Below are 22,657 nucleotides of genomic sequence, written 5' to 3' on the forward strand. Positions count from 1 at the left end.
CGATTAAATGAGTACAATTTATAAAGATTACTATAACTAAGCGATTACTAACGATACAGTATATATGAATAAGAGAAAAAAAAGAAAAGGCGCCAAACTTATCAAAGTCCAAACCACTTCGTGCACAACCGTTGGAGCTCAATTACTGAAGTCTTCTGGTATTCGATCCCCTCCGAACTCCTCGACCCGCCTCCTGGGACCCCCACGGTGGTCGACCAGTCGCTCCACACTCCTCTGTCTCCGTCTCCTCTCATCACCGAAAACCTTGGGCCGGGGACCGTCGCCCAGCTTCCAGCATCCCGTCCTCTCTCTCTCACTCCATCGCACCGACTCCCCAAAAGCCCCGCCAACAATCAGTTTACAGTCCCAAACAAGCTTCCAGCACCTATCATAACAAAGAACCTAGCATTCCTACTATTAATACAGGCGCCAGCATTCCTACTTGTAACAAAACAAAGACGCCATTTTGATTACATACACAGTAACAAAGAAAAAGAAAAAAAACCCCGTTACACAATGGAGCATTGAGCTGCCAGTTTTGCTCTTCTTGCAACCAAGTGCCACTCATGGCTACATTGTCATAGTTCCAAGTGTTGATCTATGCCCTAAGATCTTCCACCTTTCCTACATTACTGCTTGCGTTGAAATATAAGCAGCTCAGAACATTAGTCTCATCATGCTCAACCTGACTTTGTACGCAGGCTTCACGACATCTTTCTCCACACCTACTGCACTATCTGTTCTGGTGCTCCAGTTCCCATCCACCTGGAACTCTTGCTTAAACACCCCTTCTCTCCCCCCCCACCCCCACAGGCAGAAGTAGCAAACCTTCTGGTGTCCTCCATTGTCCACCACGTCTTGGACCTACCCTAGCTTGCCCCCTTCACTTCCACAGTGACGAACTCGTGGACCACTTCCTGTCTCACCCTGACAACGTGAGCCACACAGGAAGTGGCAAACTTGGAGCGGAAAGAGTCCAGAGGATCCGCATCTTAATCAGAGAGGTTCAGGGATCTGGGAATTGTGCGGCATCATGGTGCGGTGGGTCGATCCGCTGCCTCACAGTGCGTGGGTTTGATCCCTGTTTCTGGCGCTGTAACTGTGTGCGGTTTACATATTGTCCATTTGACCATGATGGCTTCCCACTGGGAGTTTCCGGTTCCTGATGTTCAGTATTGGGTTATTTTAAAATTGCCACCCAGTGCAGGAGAATCTAGGGGATTGGATGGAAGTACTTTATGGAGAAATAAGCGGGAGATAATGGAACAAGCTGGCATGGGTCAAAATGGTCCCCCATTTCATAAAGAAATATGGACACCTCAGGAGAGTTGCATCCAGGGAGAGGGACTGGTTTTGCTGGGATCATTACTTCAGAGCCGCAGATCAGCCCTTTGAATCACCACCTCCCCTTTTCCTGCAGGTATCCAGTCAGGACAAGACCCCTGCGGTAGTTGGAAAAGCTCTGGAGAAACACAACCAGGACCCACGATCAGCGGGGACTTATGAGTTGGTGCAGATCTTATCAGAGGATAAAGGTGAGGAGGCTTGGCCGGGTTGGCAGCAGAGCAGAGCGGGTATGTGTGCAGAATGCCAGGAGGGTTCTTCTTACAAAGGAGGGAGTTCACTAGGCTGATCCTTGGTAGGACCTCCATGAAGAGAGCGTGGATTCGTTAGGTTTAGATGCACAAGAATCTGAGAGGAGATCTCAGTCACATCAGTGCTAGGGAAATTATTGGAGAGAGTTTTGAGTGATAGGATTTATGTACATTTGGAAAAAGAACACACGAACAGACAGACAGCACTGTGTTGTGCATGGCAGGTCTTGTCTTACAAACGTGACTGAATTTTTTTGAGGTGACTGATGAGAATGTGGTATGAATCTTGTCTAAACAGACTTCAGTAAGTCATTTCACAAGGTCCTGCATTGTAGGCTGATTTAAAAACACAGGAACCAAGATGATTTGGTAGTTTGGATTCAGAATTGGCTTGGTCATAAACGGTAGAGGGTAGGTTAGTGGGTGTTGTTCTGGCTGGAGATCCATGGCCAGTGGTGTTGCGCTGGGACCTTTGTTTGTAATATACACTCAGCAGCCACTTTATTAGATAGACCTGAAATCCTGCTCATTAATGCAAATATCTAATCAACCAATCACATAGAAGCAACTCAATGCATAAAAGCATGCAGACATGGTCAAGAGGTTCAGTTATTGTTCAGACCTATCATCATAATGGGGAAGAAATGCACTCCATGACTTTGACGGTGTAATGATTGTTGATACCAGACAAAGCAGTTTGAGTATCTCAGAAACTGCTGATCTCCTGGGATCTTCATGCCCAGCAGTCTCAGGGTTGACAGAGAATGGAGTGAAAAACTAACAACATCCAGTGAGCGGCAGTTCTGTGGGTGAAAATGCCTTGTTAATGAGAGAGGTCAGAGGAGAATGGCCAGACTGATTCAAGCTGACAGGAGGGTGACTGTAACTCAGATGGACACCCTTTACAACAGTGGTGTGTCTCTGGATACACAACATGTTGAACGTTGAAGTGGATGGACCACTGCAGCAGAAGTACACTCAGGAGGTACAGTCCCTAATAAAATGGCCACTGAATGAATAAACGACCTGGATGGGTGGACGATGTAGAGCATTGTCAAAGGACACAACAGAAGATAGATCAGTTGCAGATATGCGTGGAGAAATGACAGAAGGAGTTTAATTCAGGCAAGTATGAGATGTTGCACTTTGAGAGGTCTAATGTAAGGGGGAGTATACCGTACATTTAATGGTAGATCTTGGGATCCAAGTCCAGAGCTCCATGAGAGCGGCCGTGCAAGAAGGCATGTAGCTGCTTGCTGTCATTGGTTGAGAGTCGTGAATCCGTGGAAGGCTCTGCCACAGACTGAGGTGGAGGCCAGGTCCCTGGGGATATTTAAGGCAGAAGTTGGTTGCTTCCTGATCGGTTGGGGCATCAAAGGATATGGTGAGAAGGCAAGTGAGTAGGTTCTTGGATCAGCAATGGTGGAATAGCAGAGCAGGCTCGATGGGCTGAATGGCCTAATTCTGCTCCTATGTCATATGGTCTTATGTTGAGCATAGGTGTAAGGAAGTCATGTTGCAGGAAAATAAAACTGTGGTTGGGGTAGGGGAGTTGATGGGAAGGTTGCAGAACAAGTCATTGGGGAATGGGATTGCCTTGTGAGCCAGAGTAGACTTGATGGGTCAGATAATCTCCTTCTAGGTAATTTGCATATTGGTGTGTTATTGTCACTCGTACCGAGGTACGGTGAAGAACTGCTTTGCAGGCCATCCATGCAGACTGTTTGAATACAACAGTACATTGAGGTAGTACAAGTGAAAACAATAACACAATGCAGGAAAGAGTATTACAGTTACAGAGAAAGCTGCACAAGGCATCATCTTATTCCACAGGGGCACTGTTCCAAGATCCTTTTACCGTGGTATAGAAGCTGAACTGAACATGTTTTCAAACTATGAACAAAAGGATCTGGGAAATCAGGTCCATAATTCATTGAAAGTGACGTCACTGATGGATAAGGTTGTAAAGAAAACTTTTGGCACATTGGCCTCCAGAAATCAAAGTATTGAATGCAGGAGGTGGGATGTTATGTTGAAGTTGTGTAAGACATTGGTGGGGCCTCATTTGGAGTATTGTGGAAGCCAGGCAGCATCTATGGGCCAAAACCCTTCGGCAGGACTGCAGAATAAAAGCTGAGGAGTAGATTTAAAAGGTGGAGGAAGGGGAGAGAGAAACACAAGGTGATGGGTGAAACCTGGAGGGGGAGGGATGAAGTAAAAAGCTGGGAAGTTGATTGGTGAAAAAGACAGAAGGTCATGGAAGAAAGAAAACGGGAGAGGAGCACCAGAGGGAGGCAATGGGTGGGCAAGGAGATAAGGTGAGAGAGGAAAAGGGGAATGGGAAATGGTAAAAGGAAGGGGGCATAGCCGGAAGTTTGAGAAATCAATGTTCATGTTCAGGTTGGAGGCTACCCAGATGGAATATAAGGTGTTGTTCCTCTAACCTAAGTGCGGCCTCATCACGACAGTGATCATGAATAGACATATCAGTGATCACGATCATGAATAGACATATCGGAATGGGAATGACAAGTGCAATTAAAATGGGTGGCCACTGGAAGATCCTGCTTTTTCTGGCGGATGGAACATAGGTGATCGGTGAAATGGTCTCCCAGTCTACACTGGGTCTCACCAATATATAGGAGGCCACACTGGGATCACTGGACACAGTATCTTGTGCTCACATGCAGAGCAGTTTCCATAAGGAGCTGTGATGCGTCAGATAGGATGCTTTCTATGGTGCCTTGATAAAGACTTGTGAGGGTCCACGGGGGAGTGCTGAATTTCTTTAGCTGTTCAGAAAGTAGAGGTGCTGCTGCACTTTATTGGCTGGAGGGTCCGTGTGATTGGACCAGGACAGGCTGTTGGTGATGGTTACACCTAGGAATTTGAAGATCACAGTCATCTTCTCCTCAGCACCACAGGGCCGTGTGCCTCACTCCACTTCCTAAGATCAGTAAGAAAATGACAAAGCTGCCAGGTGGCATTAGTCCAGGTTGGTACTTGCCTTGCAGCACAGATGCAATGGGCCAAATGGCCTTTGTCCCATTAGTTTCACATCCCAATGAATGCTGTAAGAGAAGCTGATGAGAGTAGTTGGGAAGAGGGTTGAGATTGAGATTTTGTACATCGGGGAAGTCACCAATGGCTGAGCCAAGTGCAGACATGAACAGGAAGAGGTTAACTCCAAAAGAACTTCAAATATTTTGGATTTACTTTTTGGATTCTCTTTGGATTTTCTGGCCAGATTTGTATCCAGTGTGATATCATGATTTCACTTCTTCCCCACAGAGTTCACCATCCCTCACAATGCCAATGTGTTCTACGCCATGACCTCGACCAGCAGCGAGTTCCTCCTCCGGAGGAAGGACCAGCCTTCTCCCAAGCACAGGGTGGAGCACGGCTCACCGTTCCCAAAAATCCGCTCCAAGGGCATGAAGATCGCCAAGGCCCTGTTCTAGAGGGTGGGCTTCCTGGAACGGACCAGTTCTGGCGAGCTTACCGGCATTCTCATGATGCCGGGCTGCAGTCGAAGCTGGGCGGAAGGAACCAGCACAAAATCCACACAGCCCCTGCTGATGGAAGCTGACTGGTGATGCTTTCCCTGGACAAGGATGGCTTCGGTATCTATTTGCTCTGAGATTTTTCCCCCTTCTCCCTTCCTGCCCATGCCCAAGATCTGCAAAAGAGGGAGTCTGGGGTGAACTTTCCTGATTCCATTTCCTAGAAGCACCTTTGAAGGTAGTTCCTCAGAATTCAGACCCCCCATGGACCTGGGTGAGAATGACCAGCATCTGCCCTCTGAGATGGCAATCACTTACCAGTGTGGCAGGCACTGAATGACTCTCGGAAGCAGGAAGTCCAAAGGCATTGGCGATGTGGAGGACAAGCTCAAAGAATTCAGACCAGCCTCTCCAGCAAAAGGACACTTGTTTCTGATCTGTGCAGACAGCTCTTGTAGAAATCCTCTCCTGTGCTGGAATTCTGTGCACCAGATCCATTTTCATTATTCCATGCAGAATTACCTTGTGGGGAAATCTGTCGGTGAGGTGAGGGGTGGCAGCTATATAGGGTACAAAAACCGATGCATAAAACCCTGCAGATGCGAGGGGGTGGAGCTAGAAACCGAAAACTCTGGAAGCAGCCATTGGTCCGAGCAGCATCTGTGAAGAGAGAAGCAGAGGTAATTCTTCAGGTCAAGGAAAGAAACACTCAGAAGATCAGGCAGCATCTGTAGAGAGTGGAGCAGAGTTAACGTTCATCAACCTTCCCAGTCAGAACTGGTGAAGAGTCACAGAGCAGTTTCTGACTCCACAGATGCTGGCTGACCAGCTGAGTGTTTTCCACACACCGTGGTTTTGGATATTCACTACAGTGGCAATGGTGCCTAGTTGATCAGCCTATGGGATTATTGCAAACCCAGTGGATAATTCCCACTGCCTCTGCACCTCCCCACCACAAATGATTGTCACCTCTCCACCACTCCCTCAAAGCACCTGTTGCTTCTGACCTGAGCCGCCTCGCACTACCCTCCATCCCACTCCAGAATGTCCTTCACAATTCCCAGCAGCTGCTGGTGCTTAGAGAGACAGCCGATGGGTTGGTGTTGAGCTACAAATGGACATGGAGGGATAATCTTGCAAAGCTGCTTTTCCCAAGGCCACAGTCTTCTGGCAGACCCTTGTTGGAACTGACCAGAGTCAATCACACTCCTTCTCCCAACTCCCCGTTGGCTTTGAAACACGAGAAGGTCAGCAGGCTTGGTGGAAAATGGACCTTTTCACGTCAGAAGTGCCTTCCTATCCATCTCCCTTGCCATTGCTTGACCCACCTGTCTCCAGAACAAAGTGAATATCACTACGGGGGTTCATCCCATCACAGACAACCAGAGTGTGAAGAAAGATCTTAGCCAGAAGATGATGATTTTCACTACAGACACTTGGAGTCCTATAAACGAGGTGTACCCTGATAACACTACATGTAAAAGGCACGGTCTGTGCCAACTGAGAATGTTTCAGCTTGTGTTGCTCTGATGTTGCTATTTATGCTCTGGATGTACAGTCCATCCTGTAGGCATTATGATGGAAAGATGTGGACTGCCAGTCTAAACTGTATGGCCAACTCTGTGCTCTGATCATTATCTAAATTCTGTGTGTTCCTGAATTTCCTGCAGACCCAAACAAAAAAAAAATCCAAAGAGCAGAGGTTATAAAATGGGGAGAATAAGATGGCTCAGTGGTTTAGTCATTCAGAAGCTTGTCTGTCCAAACCTCTGCTGTATAACAATTTCAACGGAACTTGGAACTGACGATTCAGTCCCAGTAACAGTCTGCTTTTGGGGTTGGTCGACCAATATCGAAGAGCTCTACCTCCAGGCTGTCCGTCACCTGTCACTCAAGCACTGCCCCACAGTTCCAGCGACCTGGGTTTGATCCAAGTCTGCACGTTCTCCCTGTGACGCTTGGCGTTCCCCCGGGATCACCAGTTCCACCCCACATCCTGACGTTCAGATGAACGGGTCGCTGTAAAGTTGCCCCCAGTGTGAGAGACTGTGTGGACTTACTGAGCCAAGTGGCCTATATCTATACTATATGACTTCATGACTCCACATAATCTCCAGTAGCGTGAGTCTATGATTGCAGAGATGATAAACCATCGATGAAGCCATCTGGTTGACAAGTTACTGAAGAATTTGTAAGACCTACTCTTTGAACAAGCTTTTGTTTGTCCAATTTCACCCAATGTAGCTAAATGTTAAATTTAGTTTGACCACACTGCTGTGAGATGTTTTAATGACTGAGGCATGGTAGAAATGTCATTCTGACTACGCTTTAACATTTTTCTCACTACATTAGTTTTGTAAGCTGAGGTGGTTTCTTCAAGTTGACTTGTTCTTAAAGAACTAGCGATGGGACTGAATGATTCAGATGTAGAGTTTGACAGTACAGGATTAAAATGCCTCTAAGATATACAAGATAGGTGCAGTTTGAAGCTCTGGTATCCTTGAGGCCTGATAAGTACCGGAACAACAGAAAATACCCTCGATTGTCTTCCGTCGAGCAGGAGAACTGTTCTAAGTATGGACACTCCCCAGTCACCGAGAACCATCCATATCCCAACGTTTCTGTAAGTTGGAAACACTGTTGGCTGAGACTGCAGACTGGTAGGTTAATTAGTAACAGATTAGTACAGATCTTAGGTAATTGTAGATTTTAGTTGGATTAAATTATTTTTTAGAGATTTGAACAGCAGTCTCAAAACATTCCAGACATTGGGAATTGCTACACCTTGGAATACCAGAGTGGAGAATTTCAACCTGTACTTCGGTAACGCTTCCCCAACTCCAAACCACACCTCAGGAGCCAAAGGGTTTTATGCCCAATGAGATCCTGGCCGAGGAAATTCTTCGGTCCGGTATTCTGAGGTGGTCAGCAAGATCTCCCAACAGCAACTGGCTAATGACCAGACAAGTAAATATCTGGGTCACTGGGGAGGGGTTGCTCTCCTCTGTAAACACCCCTTTCTCAAGATCACCCAGCGTGGCCCCAGTTGAATGTTTCACCTGAGGTACTGTCCCGGTGACAATGTTCCCCAGGCACATACAACATACACAGAACATAAAACTACAGCCCAGGAACAAGCCTTTTGGCCCACAATGTCTGCACCGAGCATGATGCTAAATGAGACAAAATCCCATCTGTATGTACATCGTCTGTATCCTGCCATTCCCTACACACTCATGTGTCTATCAGCCTCTTGAACACCACTGTTATATCTGCTTCCACTACCACCCCTGGCATCCACCACTCTCTGTGCAATAAACCAGTAACTTGCCCTGGAAATCCCCCTCAAGCTGTTCTGCTCTCATCTCAAATCCATGTTCTCAAATATTAGACATTTCTACCCCAGGACCAAGTTTCTGACTGTCTACTCTTTCTATTCCTTTCATAATTTTGTAAACTTCTGTCCGATTGCCCCCTCAGCTCCAGCGAAAACAATCAAAGTTTGTCAAACCTCTCCTTGTATCTCAAATTCAGACAATATCTTGGTAACCCTCCTCAGCTCCATCTCCAAAGTCTCCACATCCTTTCCATAATGGGCTTAACAGAATTGAAAACAATTCTCTGGATGTGGCCTAACCAGGGTTTTCTCAAGCTGCAAAGCAACTTCCCAACTCTTGAACTCAATGCCTTGACCATTAAAGACAAGTATTCCATATGCCTTCTTTAACATGCTATCAACCTATGCAAGCAACTTCAGGGAGCTATGAACATGGACATCAAGATCCGCTATACACATCCTCCCTCTAAGGAAGTGACCAGAACTGCACAAAACTTGCACAGGACTGTAGTGAAGTGTCAGTGGGGAGTTCTGTGCCCTCTTATTTGCCTGAGAAGAACTCTTTGATCTCAAACTCCCACCTCAGCTTACAAAGTGACTTATTTGTTTCAAATATTCAGGAGGAGCAATGGTCTTAAAATAAAGAACTGGCCTTTTTGTATCCTACATCTCTTTGTATCTTCTTGGCTCATAAAACACTGATAATCTGGCTTCCCTTGGATTTTGTTGGTGATCGACTGATGAAGTTTCTAGATTATTGGATGTTAATTAAAACTGGTTTAGTATTGTTACATGTACTGAAGTTCAGTGAGAAGTTTGTCTTGCATACTGTTCATAAAGATTAAATATTACTCAGGCATTGAGGAAGAACAAGGTAAAACAATAACCGAATGCAGAATAAAGTTTAATAGCTGCAGAGAAAGTGCAGTGCAGATGGATAATACTTTGCAAGATCATAAGGAGGTAAACTATGAGGTCAAGACTCCATCTTATTGTACTAGAAAACTGTTTAATACTGGTATTGCAGCAGGATGGAAGTTGTCCTTACATGCTTTCAGGCTTTTGTATCTTCTGCCTGATGGAAGGTGAAGAAAAGGGTATGTTCAGCGTGTTCAAAAGAGAACGTTCAAGATCTTTGATTTTGCCAGCTACTTTACTGAGGCAGCAAAAGAAGTCTATGGAGAGGAGACTGGTTTTAGTGATGATCTGAGTTGTGTCTACGATTCTCTGAAGTTTCTTGAGATCGTGTGTAGAGCAGTTGGTATACCAAGCTGTGGTGCATCTGGATTTCAGAGACACCAGAGATTGTAGGTGCTGTAATCTACAGCAATGCACCAAGTATTTGGGGGGGGGGGGGCTCAGCAGGTCAGGCAGCATCCATTGAGGGAAATATGACATTTAGGGTCAAGAACCTCCATCTGGCTCAACAGTTCCCAAACTGGGATCCATGGACCCCTTGCTTAATTGTTGAGGTCCATGGCATAAAAATGTTTGGGAACCCCTGATCTGGAAGGACCTGCCTCCATAGATGCTTGTGGACTTGCTGAGTTCCTTGGTATGGGATAGCTGCTGCACTTTTATTTCATTACTTTTACATTATTCCGCAGCTTAATAAATTTCCCAGTGAACCCAATGTGTTGAAAGGGAGTGGGAAAATATACAGGAAATCCAGACTTTAAATCCAAACCCACCCACATTCCTACCACATTCAAACCACAGTCTCCCAGCCTATGGTCCTGATGTAGGGTCTCCACCCAAAACTTTGACCACCTCTTTGCCCCCACAGATGATGCCTGAGCTACAGAGTTCCTCCAGCAGCCTTTCTTCCATCTACAACCTGGAATGGGCTGCACCCCAGATGCTTGAATCGCACTCTGTTGGGGGGGGGGGAGGGGGGAGTGCAGTGGTATATATGGGAAGGGGGCATTGGAGAAGTGATTAAAACAGGGTAGTTGTAAATGGGTGGTTGGTGGTCCAAAGGGCCTACATCTGTAATGCATGAGTCTACAACTCTAACCATCTGATTCTCTGCATAGACCTGATACGGTTCTGTACAGGTGGTGTAGAAGTGAAACTGCGGGGCTCAAAGCTCTGCTTTCCATTTCTGCTCTCGGTCTTCTGCAGCTGGTGAAACTGCTTCCTCCCCGCCACATTTCCCTTCCCCCAATGCATGCACATTTGCATCACTGGTAAGAGCAAAATTGAATCTACTACAATCTGGGGGCAGGTAGAGTCACTGCCTCACAACTGGGGAGACCGGGGTTTGATCCCAACCTCTGGCACCGTCTGTGTGTGGGATATGCATGTTCCCCATGTGACCATGTGGGTTTCTGTCCAGGTAATCTGCTTTCCTCCCTGCTTGTACAGACGTTAATTGTCTGCTGTAATTGCCCCTGGTGTGTGGATGAGGGGTAGAATCTGGGGGTATGGAGATGTGGGAGAATGAAATGGGATTGGTGTAAATGAGTGGTTGATGGGCAGCACAGCCTTAGTGGGCAGTGAGTCTATGATTCTATAATGTGGCCTCACAGAGCTGGACACTCTTGGGACACAGGGTCTATGATTCCCATTGCTGTAAATATCTTTTACTTGTTGTGATGGGAATACCTCCCGTCTGCTTAAAATTGTGTTCGGAATCCCCTTGGGTTCCTCCACAGTCTTTTCCTGGAGGTTAACTGTTTCACCAACAACAGCTGTAAAGTTTTGCTGATGGTATCCACTGGCAAAAGATGATGCTTTCTTATCCTTGTGTCCTGTGTTTCACTGGCTACTGGTTTCTAGTCCACCTGCCATTTTGGCCTTCACAGGCCAATGGGTGACTGAGCCATTAAGAAGATGCTCATTGGCTGCTGGATGACACATCATTTCCTCAGATGATGCAGATCTGCTTGTGGGTGAAACATCATTCCCATTGGTGATGATCATTGGTTACTGTATGGTGTGGAAGAGCGTTCTAATGATGCTCGCTGGATACCGGATGCTAGGTCATTCTGTCAAATAGAGTGAGCGAGCATGCAGAGAGAAACAGGCCATTTGGCCCTCCACATCATGCTAACCCTTTTGTCATTCTTCACTTCTATTTGCCTTCATTAGGAACTGGAACTGGCCTATCATTGTCACATGTATTGATGTATAGTGAGAAACTTGCCTCGTACACTTTTCATACAGGTCAAATCATTTACAAGGCCAAACAGTAGCAATCCAGAATGAAGTGCAACGGCTCCAGAGAAAGTCCAGTGCAGGTAGACAATAAGGTGCAAAATCATAATGAGTTAGATTGTGAGGTCAAGAGTCCGTCTTGTTCTGTTAGGAAACCATTGACTGGTCTGATTACAGTGGGGTAGAAGCTGTCCTTAAGCCTGGTGATATGCATCTTCAGTCTGATAGGAGAGGAGAGAAGAATGTCCGGCTTGGGTGGGTCTTTGATTGTGCTGGCTGTGGCTGTGAGGTGTGAAGACAGAGCCCATAGGGGAGGGGCTGGTTTCCATGTTGTGCAGAGCTGTGCCCACAATTCTCTGTGGCTTTCTGCACACTGCAGTCCCAAGTGCAGCCCAATAGGACTGTTGTAAAGTCACAACGTAACCGCTCAGCACATACAGAGAGCCAAGATGTTGCAGATGTTGGAACCTGAAGCAACATGCAATCTGCTGGAGGAACTTGGCGGGTCAGGCAGCATCTGCGGGAGGAAATGATTTGTCGATGTTTATGCCCTGACTTATAAAGGTGAGAGAGCTCCGTGTCTCGGTACTACCCTGTCTGCCTGTGTTGCCACTTTCTTGGAACTCTGACAGTCACTGGTCTGGTCCAAACCCGAAATGTCAACAGTCCATTTCCCCCCACAGATTCTGCCCGACCAGTTGAGTTCCTCCAACAGCCTGATTCCTTGCTTCAGAATCCAGTGTCCAAGGTCTATCAGTCTCTCCATTTTCATTGGCCACTGGTTGCTAGGCTATCCTTGCACACGACAGTACAGTACTGTGTGGATTGCCAGACCCCGATGTTTGACCTATAAAAACCTATTCGATGATCAATCTAATCCTTCCCTCCTGCACCACCCACAATCCTTCATTTTTCCTACTTTCATGTGCCTATTTGATTGGCTGTCAGTTGCTAGGACCAAGTGCGAACATGGCTATCCGTTTGCCCAATCGTGGACCAGGAAAGTTAGGGCAAGAGGAAGCTCTGGTTATCCAATCAGCATTGCTTCCAGTAACATTCAGCTTGGCACGCCATGAAAGAAAATGCTCGCATTTGTACATAAAACAAACATTTTATTGAGAAATGTTTCTTTGGAAATGCCACAGAATTCTGCAAACCACCATCTGCAAGGTATTCTTACAGCTGAGGCAATAACACTTGACTTATTCTTTGCAATTCCACGTGCACACTATAGACTTTGCAACAGGTTAAGTAGAGACTCTTGTTTGCTGCTGTGGTCTCGGTTCACTGCTATAGGTTCGGTTCACTGCTATAGGTCTAGGAAATCCACAGCCAGTGGAGATACCTATGTTTTGCTTGCTGGCTTATTCCATCAAGAGAGCAGGACGGACCCACCAAGGGGAACAGGAACAAGATAGGGGAGGAAAAGAGAGAGGTGGGACTTTGGAGCTAGTTTGAGGGGCATAGCTCACAATGCAGAAGCTGCAGAAATTTCCTGGGTGAAAATGGGTGAATGCTCACAAAATGCTGCTGGGACATGGTGCCTAACCTTAATTGCCCCTTTAGGAGGCTGAGGGGAGACTTCATGGAGACTTACAGAATTCACGTGTTTTTTGCCCATTAACAATCCTGTTATTTTGTTCCTGATGCTAGCTTTTTCATTCCAGATCTGTTTCATCGGCTTTTTGATACAGGGTAGGAGAGTCTAAATTAGAGGGCATGGCTTTACGGTGAGCTGGGAAAGATTTAAAGGGAATCTGACAGGGTTATGACAAAGAAGGTGACAGGTGTGTAGAATGGGCTGCCAGGTGCGTGGAGCGGTCTGCCAGGTGGGTGGAGCGGTCTGCCAGGTGGGTGGAAGGGGCTGCCAGGTGTGTAGAATGGGCTGCCAGGTGGGTGGAGCGGTCTGCCAGGTGGGTGGAAGGGGCTGCCAGGTGTGTAGAATGGGCTGCCAGGTGCGTGGAGCGGTCTGCCAGGTGGGTGGAGCGGTCTGCCAGGTGGCTGGAGCGGTCTGCCAGGTGGGTGGAGCGTTCTGCCAGGTGTGTAGAATGGGCTGCCAGGTGGGTGGAGCGGGCTGCCAGGTGCATGGAGCGGGCTGCCAGGTGTTTAGAATGGGCTGCCAGGTGTGTGGAGTGGTCTGCCAGGTGCGTGGAGCGGGCTGCCAGGTGTTTAGAATGGGCTGCCAGGTGTGTGGAGTGGTCTGCCAGGTGTGTAGAATGGGCTGCCAGGTGTGTGGAGCGGGCTGCCAGGTGTGTGGAGCGGGCTGCCAGGTGCGTGGAGCGGTCTGCCAGGTGGGTGGAGCGGGCTGCCAGGTGTTTAGAATGGGCTGCCAGGTGTGTGGAGTGGTCTGCCAGGTGTGTGGAGCGGGCTGCCAGGTGTGTGGAGCGGGCTGCCAGGTGTGTGGAGCGGGCTGCCAGGTGCGTGGAGCGGTCTGCCAGGTGGGTGGAGTGGGCTGCCAGGTGGATGGAGCGGGCTGCCAGGTGTGTAGAATGGGCTGCCAGGTGTGTGGAGCGGGCTGCCAGGTGCGTGGAGCGGTCTGCCAGGTGCGTGGAGCGGTCTGCCAGGTGGGTGGAAGGGGCTGCCAGGTGTGTGGAGCGGTCTGCCAGGTGGGTGGAGCGGTCTGCCAGGTGGGTGGAGCGGTCTGCCAGGTGGGTGGAGCGGTCTGCCAGGTGGGTGGAAGGGGCTGCCAGGTGTGTGGAGTGGTCTGCCAGGTGGGTGGAGCGGACTGCCAGGTGCGTGGAGTGGTCTGCCAGGTGGGTGGAAGGGGCTGCCAGGTGTGTGGAGCGGTCTGCCAGGTGCGTGGAGCGGTCTGCCAGGTGGGTGGAAGGGGCTGCCAGGTGTGTGGAGTGGTCTGCCAGGTGGGTGGAGCGGACTGCCAGGTGCGTGGAGCGGTCTGCCAGGTGGGTGGAAGGGGCTGCCAGGTGGGTGGAGCGGACTGCCAGGTGCGTGGAGCGGTCTGCCAGGTGTGTAGAATGGGCTGCCAGGTGGGTGGAAGGGGCTGCCAGGTGGGTGGAAGGGGCTGCCAGGTGTGTGGAGCGGGCTGCCAGGTGCGTGGAGTGGTCTGCCAGGTGGGTGGAAGGGGCTGCCAGGTGGGTGGAAGGGGCTGCCAGGTGTGTGGAGCGGTCTGCCAGGTGGGTGGAAGGGGCTGCCAGGTGGGTGGAAGGGGCTGCCAGGTGTGTAGAATGGGCTGCCAGGTGTGTGGAGCGGGCTGCCAGGTGTGTGGAGCGGGCTGCCAGGTGCGTGGAGCGGGCTGCCAGGTGGGTGGAAGGGGCTGCCAGGTGGGTGGAAGGGGCTGCCAGGTGTGTAGAATGGGCTGCCAGGTGTGTAGAATGGGCTGCCAGGTGGGTGGAGCGGTCTGCCAGGTGGGTGGAAGGGGCTGCCAGGTGTGTAGAATGGGCTGCCAGGTGTGTAGAATGGGCTGCCAGGTGTGTGGAGCGGGCTGCCAGGTGTGTGGAGCGGGCTGCCAGGTGCGTGGAGCGGGCTGCCAGGTGGGTGGAGCAGACTGCCAGGTGGGTGGAGCGGTCTGCCAGGTGGGTGGAAGGGGCTGCCAGGTGGGTGGAGCGGTCTGCCAGGTGGGTGGAATGGTCTGCCAGGTGGGTGGAAGGGGCTGCCAGGTGGGTGGAGTGGTTTGCCAGGTGGGTGGAAGGGGCTGCCAGGTGGGTGGAGTGGTTTGCCAGGTGGGTGGAGTGGTCTGCCAGGTGTGTAGAATGGGCTGCCAGGTGCGTGGAGCGGTCTGCCAGGTGGGTGGAGCGGTCTGCCAGGTGGGTGGAAGGGGCTGCCAGGTGTGTAGAATGGGCTGCCAGGTGGGTGGAGCAGTCTGCCAGGTGGGTGGAGCAGTCTGCCAGGTGGGTGGAGCGGTCTGCCAGGTGGGTGGAGCGGTCTGCCAGGTGTGTAGAATGGGCTGCCAGGTGGGTGGAGCGGGCTGCCAGGTGGGTGGAGCGGACTGCCAGGTGCGTGGAGCGGTCTGCCAGGTGGGTGGAAGGGGCTGCCAGGTGTGTAGAATGGGCTCCCAGGTGGGTGGAGTGGTCTGCCAGGTGGGTGGAAGGGGCTGCCAGGTGGGTGGAGCGGTCTGCCAGGTGGGTGGAAGGGGCTGCCAGGTGTGTAGAATGGGCTCCCAGGAGGGTGGAGTGGTCTGCCAGGTGGGTGGAGCGGGCTGGTGAGGCCTCATTTGCAGTACTGTGAGCAGTTTTGGGCCCCTTAGAAAGGCTGTGCTGACACTGCAGAGTGTTCAAAGGAAGTTCACAAAAATGCTTCCGGAATTGAAAGGCTTATCATATGAGGAGTGTTTAATGGCTCTGGGCCTGTACTCACTAGAATGCAGAAGAATGGAGGGGAAATATCATTGAAACCTATTGAATGCCAAAAGGCCTTGATAGAGTAGATTTGGAGAGCATGTTTCCTATAGTGGGAGCATCCAAGGCCAGAGAACACAGCCTCAGAATAGAGGGACATCCACTTAGAATGGGGACGAGGAAGAATTTCTTTAGCTGGGGAGTGGTGAATCCGTGGAATTCATTGCTCAGGCAGCTGTAGAGGCCAGGTCATTGGGTATGTTTAAGGCAGAGGTTGATAGATTCTTGATTGGTCAGGGCATGAAGGGACATGAGGAGAAGGCAGGAGATTGGGGCCGAGAGGGAAATTATGGAACAGACTCAATGGGCCAAATGGCCTAATTCTGCTCCTTTACCTTATGGTCTTATTCATGACACATAATAAACCTTCCCACTCCTACCCTAACATAACACTGGCTCGTTTAGGCAAATTGTTCAGCATGAACCAGTTGGGGCAAATGGCCTGTTTCCATAAAGGGCCTGTGTAACTATGCCCCATGACAGTTACAGAAACCCACTAATTTCTGGCAGGACAGGGCAAGTTCGAGGCAGGGAAGATATTCCTGATGACCAGGAGCCCAGGACCAAAGGAGGATTTAAACTCAGCAAACGAGATGGATCTGGATTTAAAACACTGGCATGGGAAACAGAATAACGGGATTGTCAAGGAAAACATTTTGGATTGCTGTTATCCATGGAAGAACATGATGCCACAGAGCAAGGAGTATGCAGAAGGAATTGGACAGGTTGGGAGAGTGAGTCAACCAGTGGCAGATGGAAGATAGCGTAGGCAAGTGTGGAATTAGGCTCTTTAAGAGGAAGAGTAAAGCCATAGGCAATTTTCTAAGTGGGGAGAGAATCCCTGCAAGGTTAACTTGCAGGTTAAGTTAGTAGGAAGGAAGGCAATGTGAAGGTAGCATTCAGTTTGAGTGGACTAGGATGTACTGCTGAGGTTTGTAAAGTGTTCAGACTGAGAGCAATTTTGGGCCCTATCTCTAAGGAAGAAAGTGCTGACCCTAGAGATGGTCCAAAGGAGGTTCATAAGTGAACTGGGGATGAAAGGTTAATGCATGGGGAGCGTTTAATGGCTTTAACCTGCACTTGATAACATTCAGAAGGATGGGGTGGAGATCTTTTTGAGATCCACCAGATACCAAAAGGGCTGGAGAGGGTGAATGTGGAGAGGACGTTTTCATTAATGGGAGAGTCGAGGATCTGAGTTCCGGTCTCAGAATAAAGGCAGATCCTTTAGAACCGAGATGAGGTAGAATTTCTTCAGTCAGAAGTACCGAATCTGTGGAATTTGTTGCCACAGAGGGCTGTGGAGGCCAAGCCATTGGGATATTGGTTGGTAAAAGGGATTGAAAGCAGGAGAATGGGAATTGGGGAAAAAATGTCAGCCACGATGGAATGGCGATACAGACTTGATGGGCCGAATGGCCTAATTACGAACCTATATTTATGGCCTACGATTTTAATGTTTAATTTGTGCAGGCTTTATGTGGAACATGGAGCTCCTGGGAATTTGGAGGCTGCACTTCACCCTCAACTTTCCAAGGAGTGAAGAGGGATGGGAACTTTGTTGCATACCACTTCCACCTCAGCTGGGTCTTCACCACCCCCAACAAAGATGCATCAGGGAATGTTGTCCTGTTGCAATCACGGTGGCCCATAAACAATTCCCTCATCCATCAGTCCCCAACCCCCCTCTCCCCCCAACCTTTAGATGTGCAGGTGACAGATCTTCAGGGGCTTGGCGTTGGAGTCAGCACTCGGGTAGAAGAATGGGAAGAGGCGCTCGCTGAAGGAGTCAACGTAGGTGTGGAGGTGCGTCATGTCGTCTGCCCGGTAGAAGGACACCTGACCCGCCTCATGGTCCAGGTAGACACCGATCCTAGGGTGCTGCACGTGGCCGAAGGTCCAGAAGCCGTTTTCGGGCGTCAGGATGACCCAGCCCTCACGGTCGATGGACTCAGCGGCCACCCCCACGTCCCAGTCCGGCTGGTCACCCACCTCCACCTCCCAGTAGTGTCGGCCGGAGGTGAAGCCCTCGGAGGCCAGGACGCAGGCACAGAAGTTGAAGCGCTCCAGGTTCTCGGGGAGCTGCTGTGAGGCGTAGGAGTATCTGGCGGCGGTGAGATCCTCCGACAGGACCAGGTACGGGTTGGCAGAGCCCGGGTCCAGTGTCAACGGGGCTGGCACTGCGAGGAGGTGAGAAAGGCAGGATCAGTGACTGGGCAAGCACATTCACGGGTGGAGGCTGGTACGTTTCGGAGACTCTTAGGTACATAGATGAAAGAAAGCTATAGGTTATGGGCTGTGTAGGAGGAAAGGGTGAGATTAATTGTGGAGTAGGTTAGAAACTCGGGACAACATTATGGTCTAAAGGGCACAAACTGTGTGGTACTACATTAACTCACACAACATACTGGAAGAACTCAGCAGGTCAGGCAGCATCTGCGGAAGGAAATGAACAGTTGACATTTTGGATTGAGACTCTCCATCTGGTTTGGAAAAGAAGATGCGTGGGACTCTTCTACTGCAGAATGAGCCCAAACTCAGGTAGGGGGTGCAACACTTTATATTCCAGCTCGGTATTTTCAAAGCCTAATGGCGTGAACATCAATTTCTCCAACTTCCGATAAGCACCCCTTGTTTTTGCTTCTCCCCCTCCTTACCCAGTTTATTTTCCCTTAATCTTGTGGCCCTCTCACCCCTTCTCTTCCGCTCTCCCACCTTCATGAACTGCCCATCCCCTCCGTCCAGTTCCTGTCTCCTTCCCTTTCTTCCATGGTCTGCTACCCTCTCCGATCAGACCCCCTTCTTCAGCCCTTTGACCCACCACCTCCCAGCTCCTCACATCATTCCCCTTCATCCTCCCTCCCCCAGCAATTCACCTTCCCCCCCCACCAGTCTCACCGATCACTTGCCAGCTTGTGCTCCTCCCCCTCCCCCAACCCAAGCCTCTTATTTTACTACTGCCACCTTCTTTTCCAGTCCCAAGAAAGGGTCTCAGCCCAAGTTGTCGGCTGTTCATTTTCCCTCCGTAGATGCTGCCTGACCAGCTGAGTTCTTCCAGCATTTTGTGTGCTGCTCTTGATATTTGTAGGTTCAGCGGCATGAGACAGCACCCAGGTTGGTTGGTGGAAACACTTCAGGCACAGGGGACGACATAATCACCGAGTCACACAGAAACAAGCCCTTCAGCCCAAATCGTCCACTCCAACCCTGATTACCATCTGAGCTAGTCCTATTTGCCTGCATTTGGTCCATATCCCTCTAAACCGTTCCTATCTATGTGCCTATCCAAATCATTGTAATTATACCCATCTCTGCCTCTGCCCCGGCAGCTCATTCCGTACACACACCACCCTCTGAGTGAAAAGTTATCCCAAAGGCCCCCTTTAAATTTTTCCCCTCCTGCTTTAAACCCATGTCCTCCAGTTTTCGATTTCCAACCCTGGGAAAAATACTGTGACCATTCACATTATCTCACCCCTCGTACGCCTCTGTGAATCCTCCCCCCCCCCCACCAGCCCCCGTGTGTGGGTGAGGAATAGAATCTGGGGGGAGTTGGCAAGAATGTGAGGAAGAATAAAATGGGATGAATTGTTGATGGCCAACATGGAGTCAGTGAGCTGAAGGGCCTCAATCATGCTGTTCTCTCTGGGACTCTGCCAAGATAAAGAATTCCAATTACTCTGGAAGAAGTTGCTCTCGTTCACCCAGGGGACAAATACCGCAACAATTAACCCAATGAACCCACGCGCCTTTCAGATGTGGGAGTAAATGGGGCCACCCGGGGGAGGCTCAGGGAGAACGAGCAAACTCGCACATTGACTGCGCCAGAGGTCAGGATCAAAGCCAGGTCACCAGAGCTGGGAGTCAGCAGTTCTATTCTTGCAGTGCTCTAGCCTCTCTCTGGGACTGCGTCTGGTGAAACAATAAACTTCCAGGGACAGACTGTGGAATAGCCTGTGGAATAGTTTGACTGTGAAAGTCAAACAGACAGGCGCAAATCCCTCCCACTGAAGTGGGATCAGCCGATCCTCTGTTCCAGCGGTGTCCAGCCCAGGCAGGTCACATTATAAAACCAAACACTCACAGAAACAGGCCCTTTGGCCCTTTAAGTCCATTCACCACCTATTTACACTCATCAATTTTATTCTCCCCCAAATTCCCATCAATTAACCCTAAATTCCACCCTTCGGGCAATTTGCAGAGGCCAGTTAACCCACAGGCCTGTACATCATTGGGATGTGGGAGGAAACCCGCTTAGTCACAGGGAGAACGTGCAAACTCCACACCGACACAGGGCTGGGATTGAACCAGGATCTGTGAAGCGGAGAGGCAGCGACCCTCCCCCTTCAGTAAGTCGGGACCCTACATATCTCGACATGCTTAAAGCAATGCACACATAAAATGCTGGAGGAACTCAGCAGATCAGGCAGCGTCTATGGAAAAGAGTAAACAATCAACGTTTCGGGCCGAGACCCTTCATCAGGCCTGGGAAGAAAAAGAGGAGAAATCAGAGCAGGAAGGTGGGGTGAGGGGAGGAAGAAGTAGGAGATAGGTGAAACCGGGACAGCAGGAGGGGAGATGTCGATCTGTGAAGTTGATTTGTGAAAGAAATAAAGGACTTGGAGAAGGGAGAATCTGATAGGAGAGGGCAGAAGGCCATGGAAGAAAGGGAAGGGGGAAGAACAGCAGAGGGAGGTGATGGGCAGGTAAGGAGATAAGGTGAGAGACGGACACAGGAATGGGGAACGGTGAAAGGAGGGGGGCAATTACAGGAAGTTCGAGAAATGGATGTTCATACCATCAGGGTGGAGGCCACGCAGATGGAATATAATGTGAGGTCAATTGACGTTTCGGGCCGAGATCCTTCGTCAGGACTAACTGAAAGAAGAGATAGTAAGAGATTTGAAAGTGGGGGGAAGAGGGGGAGATCCGAAATGATAGGAGAAGACAGGAGTTGGAATATAAGGTGTTGTTCCTCCAACTTGAGTGTGGCTTCGTCTTGACAGTAGAAGAGGCCATGGATAGACATATCAGAATGGGAATGGGACATGGAATTAAAATGTGTGGCCACTGGGAGATCCTGCTTTCTCTGGCGGACAGAGCTTAGGTGTTCCGCGAAATGGTCTCCCAGTCTGCGTCGGGACTCACCAATATATAGAAGGCCGCACTGGGAGCACCGGTCGCAGTATATCACACCCTCCCCCTCCCCTCCTGTCTTCTCCTATCATTTTGGATCTCCCCCTCCCCCTTCCACTTTCAAATCTCTTACTATCTCTTCTCTCAGTTAGTCCTGACGAAATATCGACTGTACTTCTTCCTATAGATGCTGCCTGGCCTGCTGCGTTCCACCAGCATTTTGTGTGTGTTGCTTGAATTTCCAGCATCTGCAGATTTCCTCGTGTTTGAGGTCAATTGCTAGGGGAAAGTATACAAATAAAGACAGGACCCTTAACAGCTTTGATGTACCATCAGATCTTGGGTTCCAAATCTGTATCTCTGTGAAAGTGCCAATGTGTTAGATAGGCTGGTAAAGGAGGCATAAGGCACATTTTCCTTCACTGGCCAGGGCCAGGGAACAAGTCAGGTAAAACTAATCAAACCATGTTTGGAGTATTTTGGTTGCCACATTATAGGAGGGTTTGGAAGTTCTGGAAAGGGTTTGCCAGGATGCTGCCTGGATTGAAGTTATAACAAGAGGTTGGTCAAATTTGGGTTGCTTTCTCTGGAGTGTCAGAGGGGAGATCTGACAGAAGTTTATAGAAGTTATGAGAGGCACCAATAGTGTAGACAGAATCTTTTTCTCAACTTAGGAGTGTTAAATGCCAGCAGACATGAAATTAAGGCGAGGGGAGAAAGTTTGTTTACGCTGAGAGTGGTGAGTCCATAGGGGTGGTGGTAGAAACAGATACGTTGGTGGAGTTTAGTGAATATGAATACACAGGGAATAGAGAGATATGGATCATGTGCAGGCTGAAGAGATTTATTTTAATTCACCATCATGTTTGGCACAGACTGAAGAGCCTGCTCCTATGCTGTACTGTTCTACGTATGTTCTGTGATCTGACTACAGACCCAGAGGCAATGGAACAACATGTCGGCCTATGGCCTCCTCGACTGCCACAATGAGGCCACTCTCAGAATGGAGTAACAACACCTCATATTCTGACCAGGTAGTCTCCAACATGACGTGAACATCAATTTCTCCAACTTTCCCCCTCTCTTTTTTCATTTCCTCTCTTACCCCTTTACCCCTTCTCTTCTCCAGACCTGCCCATCACCTTCCTCTGGCTCTCCTTCTGCCCCTTCTCTTCTCCTCACATCCCTCTAGTGTCCCTCCTCCTTTCCTTTCTCCCATGGTGCCCTCTCCTCTCCTATCAGGTTCCTCCTCCTTCACTCTTGCCAGCTCCCTTCTCACTTTATCCTGCCTCCCCTACCCACCCACCCACCTTCTCCCTCACCTATCATCTGCCAGCGCGTACTCCTCCCCCTCCCTCCACCTTCTTATTCTGGCTGTTTGCTCCTTCCTTTCCAGCCCTGATGAAGGATCTTGGCCTGAAACATTGACCTCTTTATTCTCCTCCATAGATGCTGCCTAACCTGCTGGTTTCCTCCAGCATTTTGTGCGTGTTACTCTGGATTTCCAGCATCTCTTGTGATTTAAAATGCTTGCCAGTTCACTGGTTCAGCAAGCGACAGTGCCAGGAAGTGACC

General features: G+C 49.6%; 2 protein-coding genes across 5 annotated transcripts in view; one reads left to right on the forward strand and one right to left on the reverse strand.

The window, feature by feature from the left end:
• LOC140716943 (ral guanine nucleotide dissociation stimulator-like) overlaps nucleotides 1-9,101 on the forward strand; it is a 127,384-nt gene extending 118,283 nt beyond the window's left edge. For all 4 annotated transcript variants that reach the window (XM_073030099.1, XM_073030109.1, XM_073030118.1 and 1 more), the window contains exons 17-18: nucleotides 1,421-1,535; nucleotides 4,887-9,101. In XM_073030099.1, coding sequence (XP_072886200.1) covers nucleotides 1,421-1,535; nucleotides 4,887-5,056 — 285 coding nt within the window. In that variant the 3' untranslated portion in view covers nucleotides 5,057-9,101. The remainder of the gene's footprint in view (nucleotides 1-1,420; nucleotides 1,536-4,886) is intronic.
• Nucleotides 9,102-17,646: 8,545 nt separating this feature from the next.
• The window catches only part of LOC140721120 (zinc-binding protein A33-like), a 30,757-nt gene continuing 25,746 nt past the window's right edge, over nucleotides 17,647-22,657 (reverse strand). The window contains exon 6 of the mRNA XM_073035994.1: nucleotides 17,647-18,126. Coding sequence (XP_072892095.1) covers nucleotides 17,648-18,126 — 479 coding nt within the window. The 3' untranslated portion in view covers nucleotide 17,647. The remainder of the gene's footprint in view (nucleotides 18,127-22,657) is intronic.

Source organism: Hemitrygon akajei, chromosome 2 (assembly GCF_048418815.1).
Source record: "Hemitrygon akajei chromosome 2, sHemAka1.3, whole genome shotgun sequence".
Lineage (NCBI taxonomy): Eukaryota > Metazoa > Chordata > Chondrichthyes > Myliobatiformes > Dasyatidae > Hemitrygon > Hemitrygon akajei.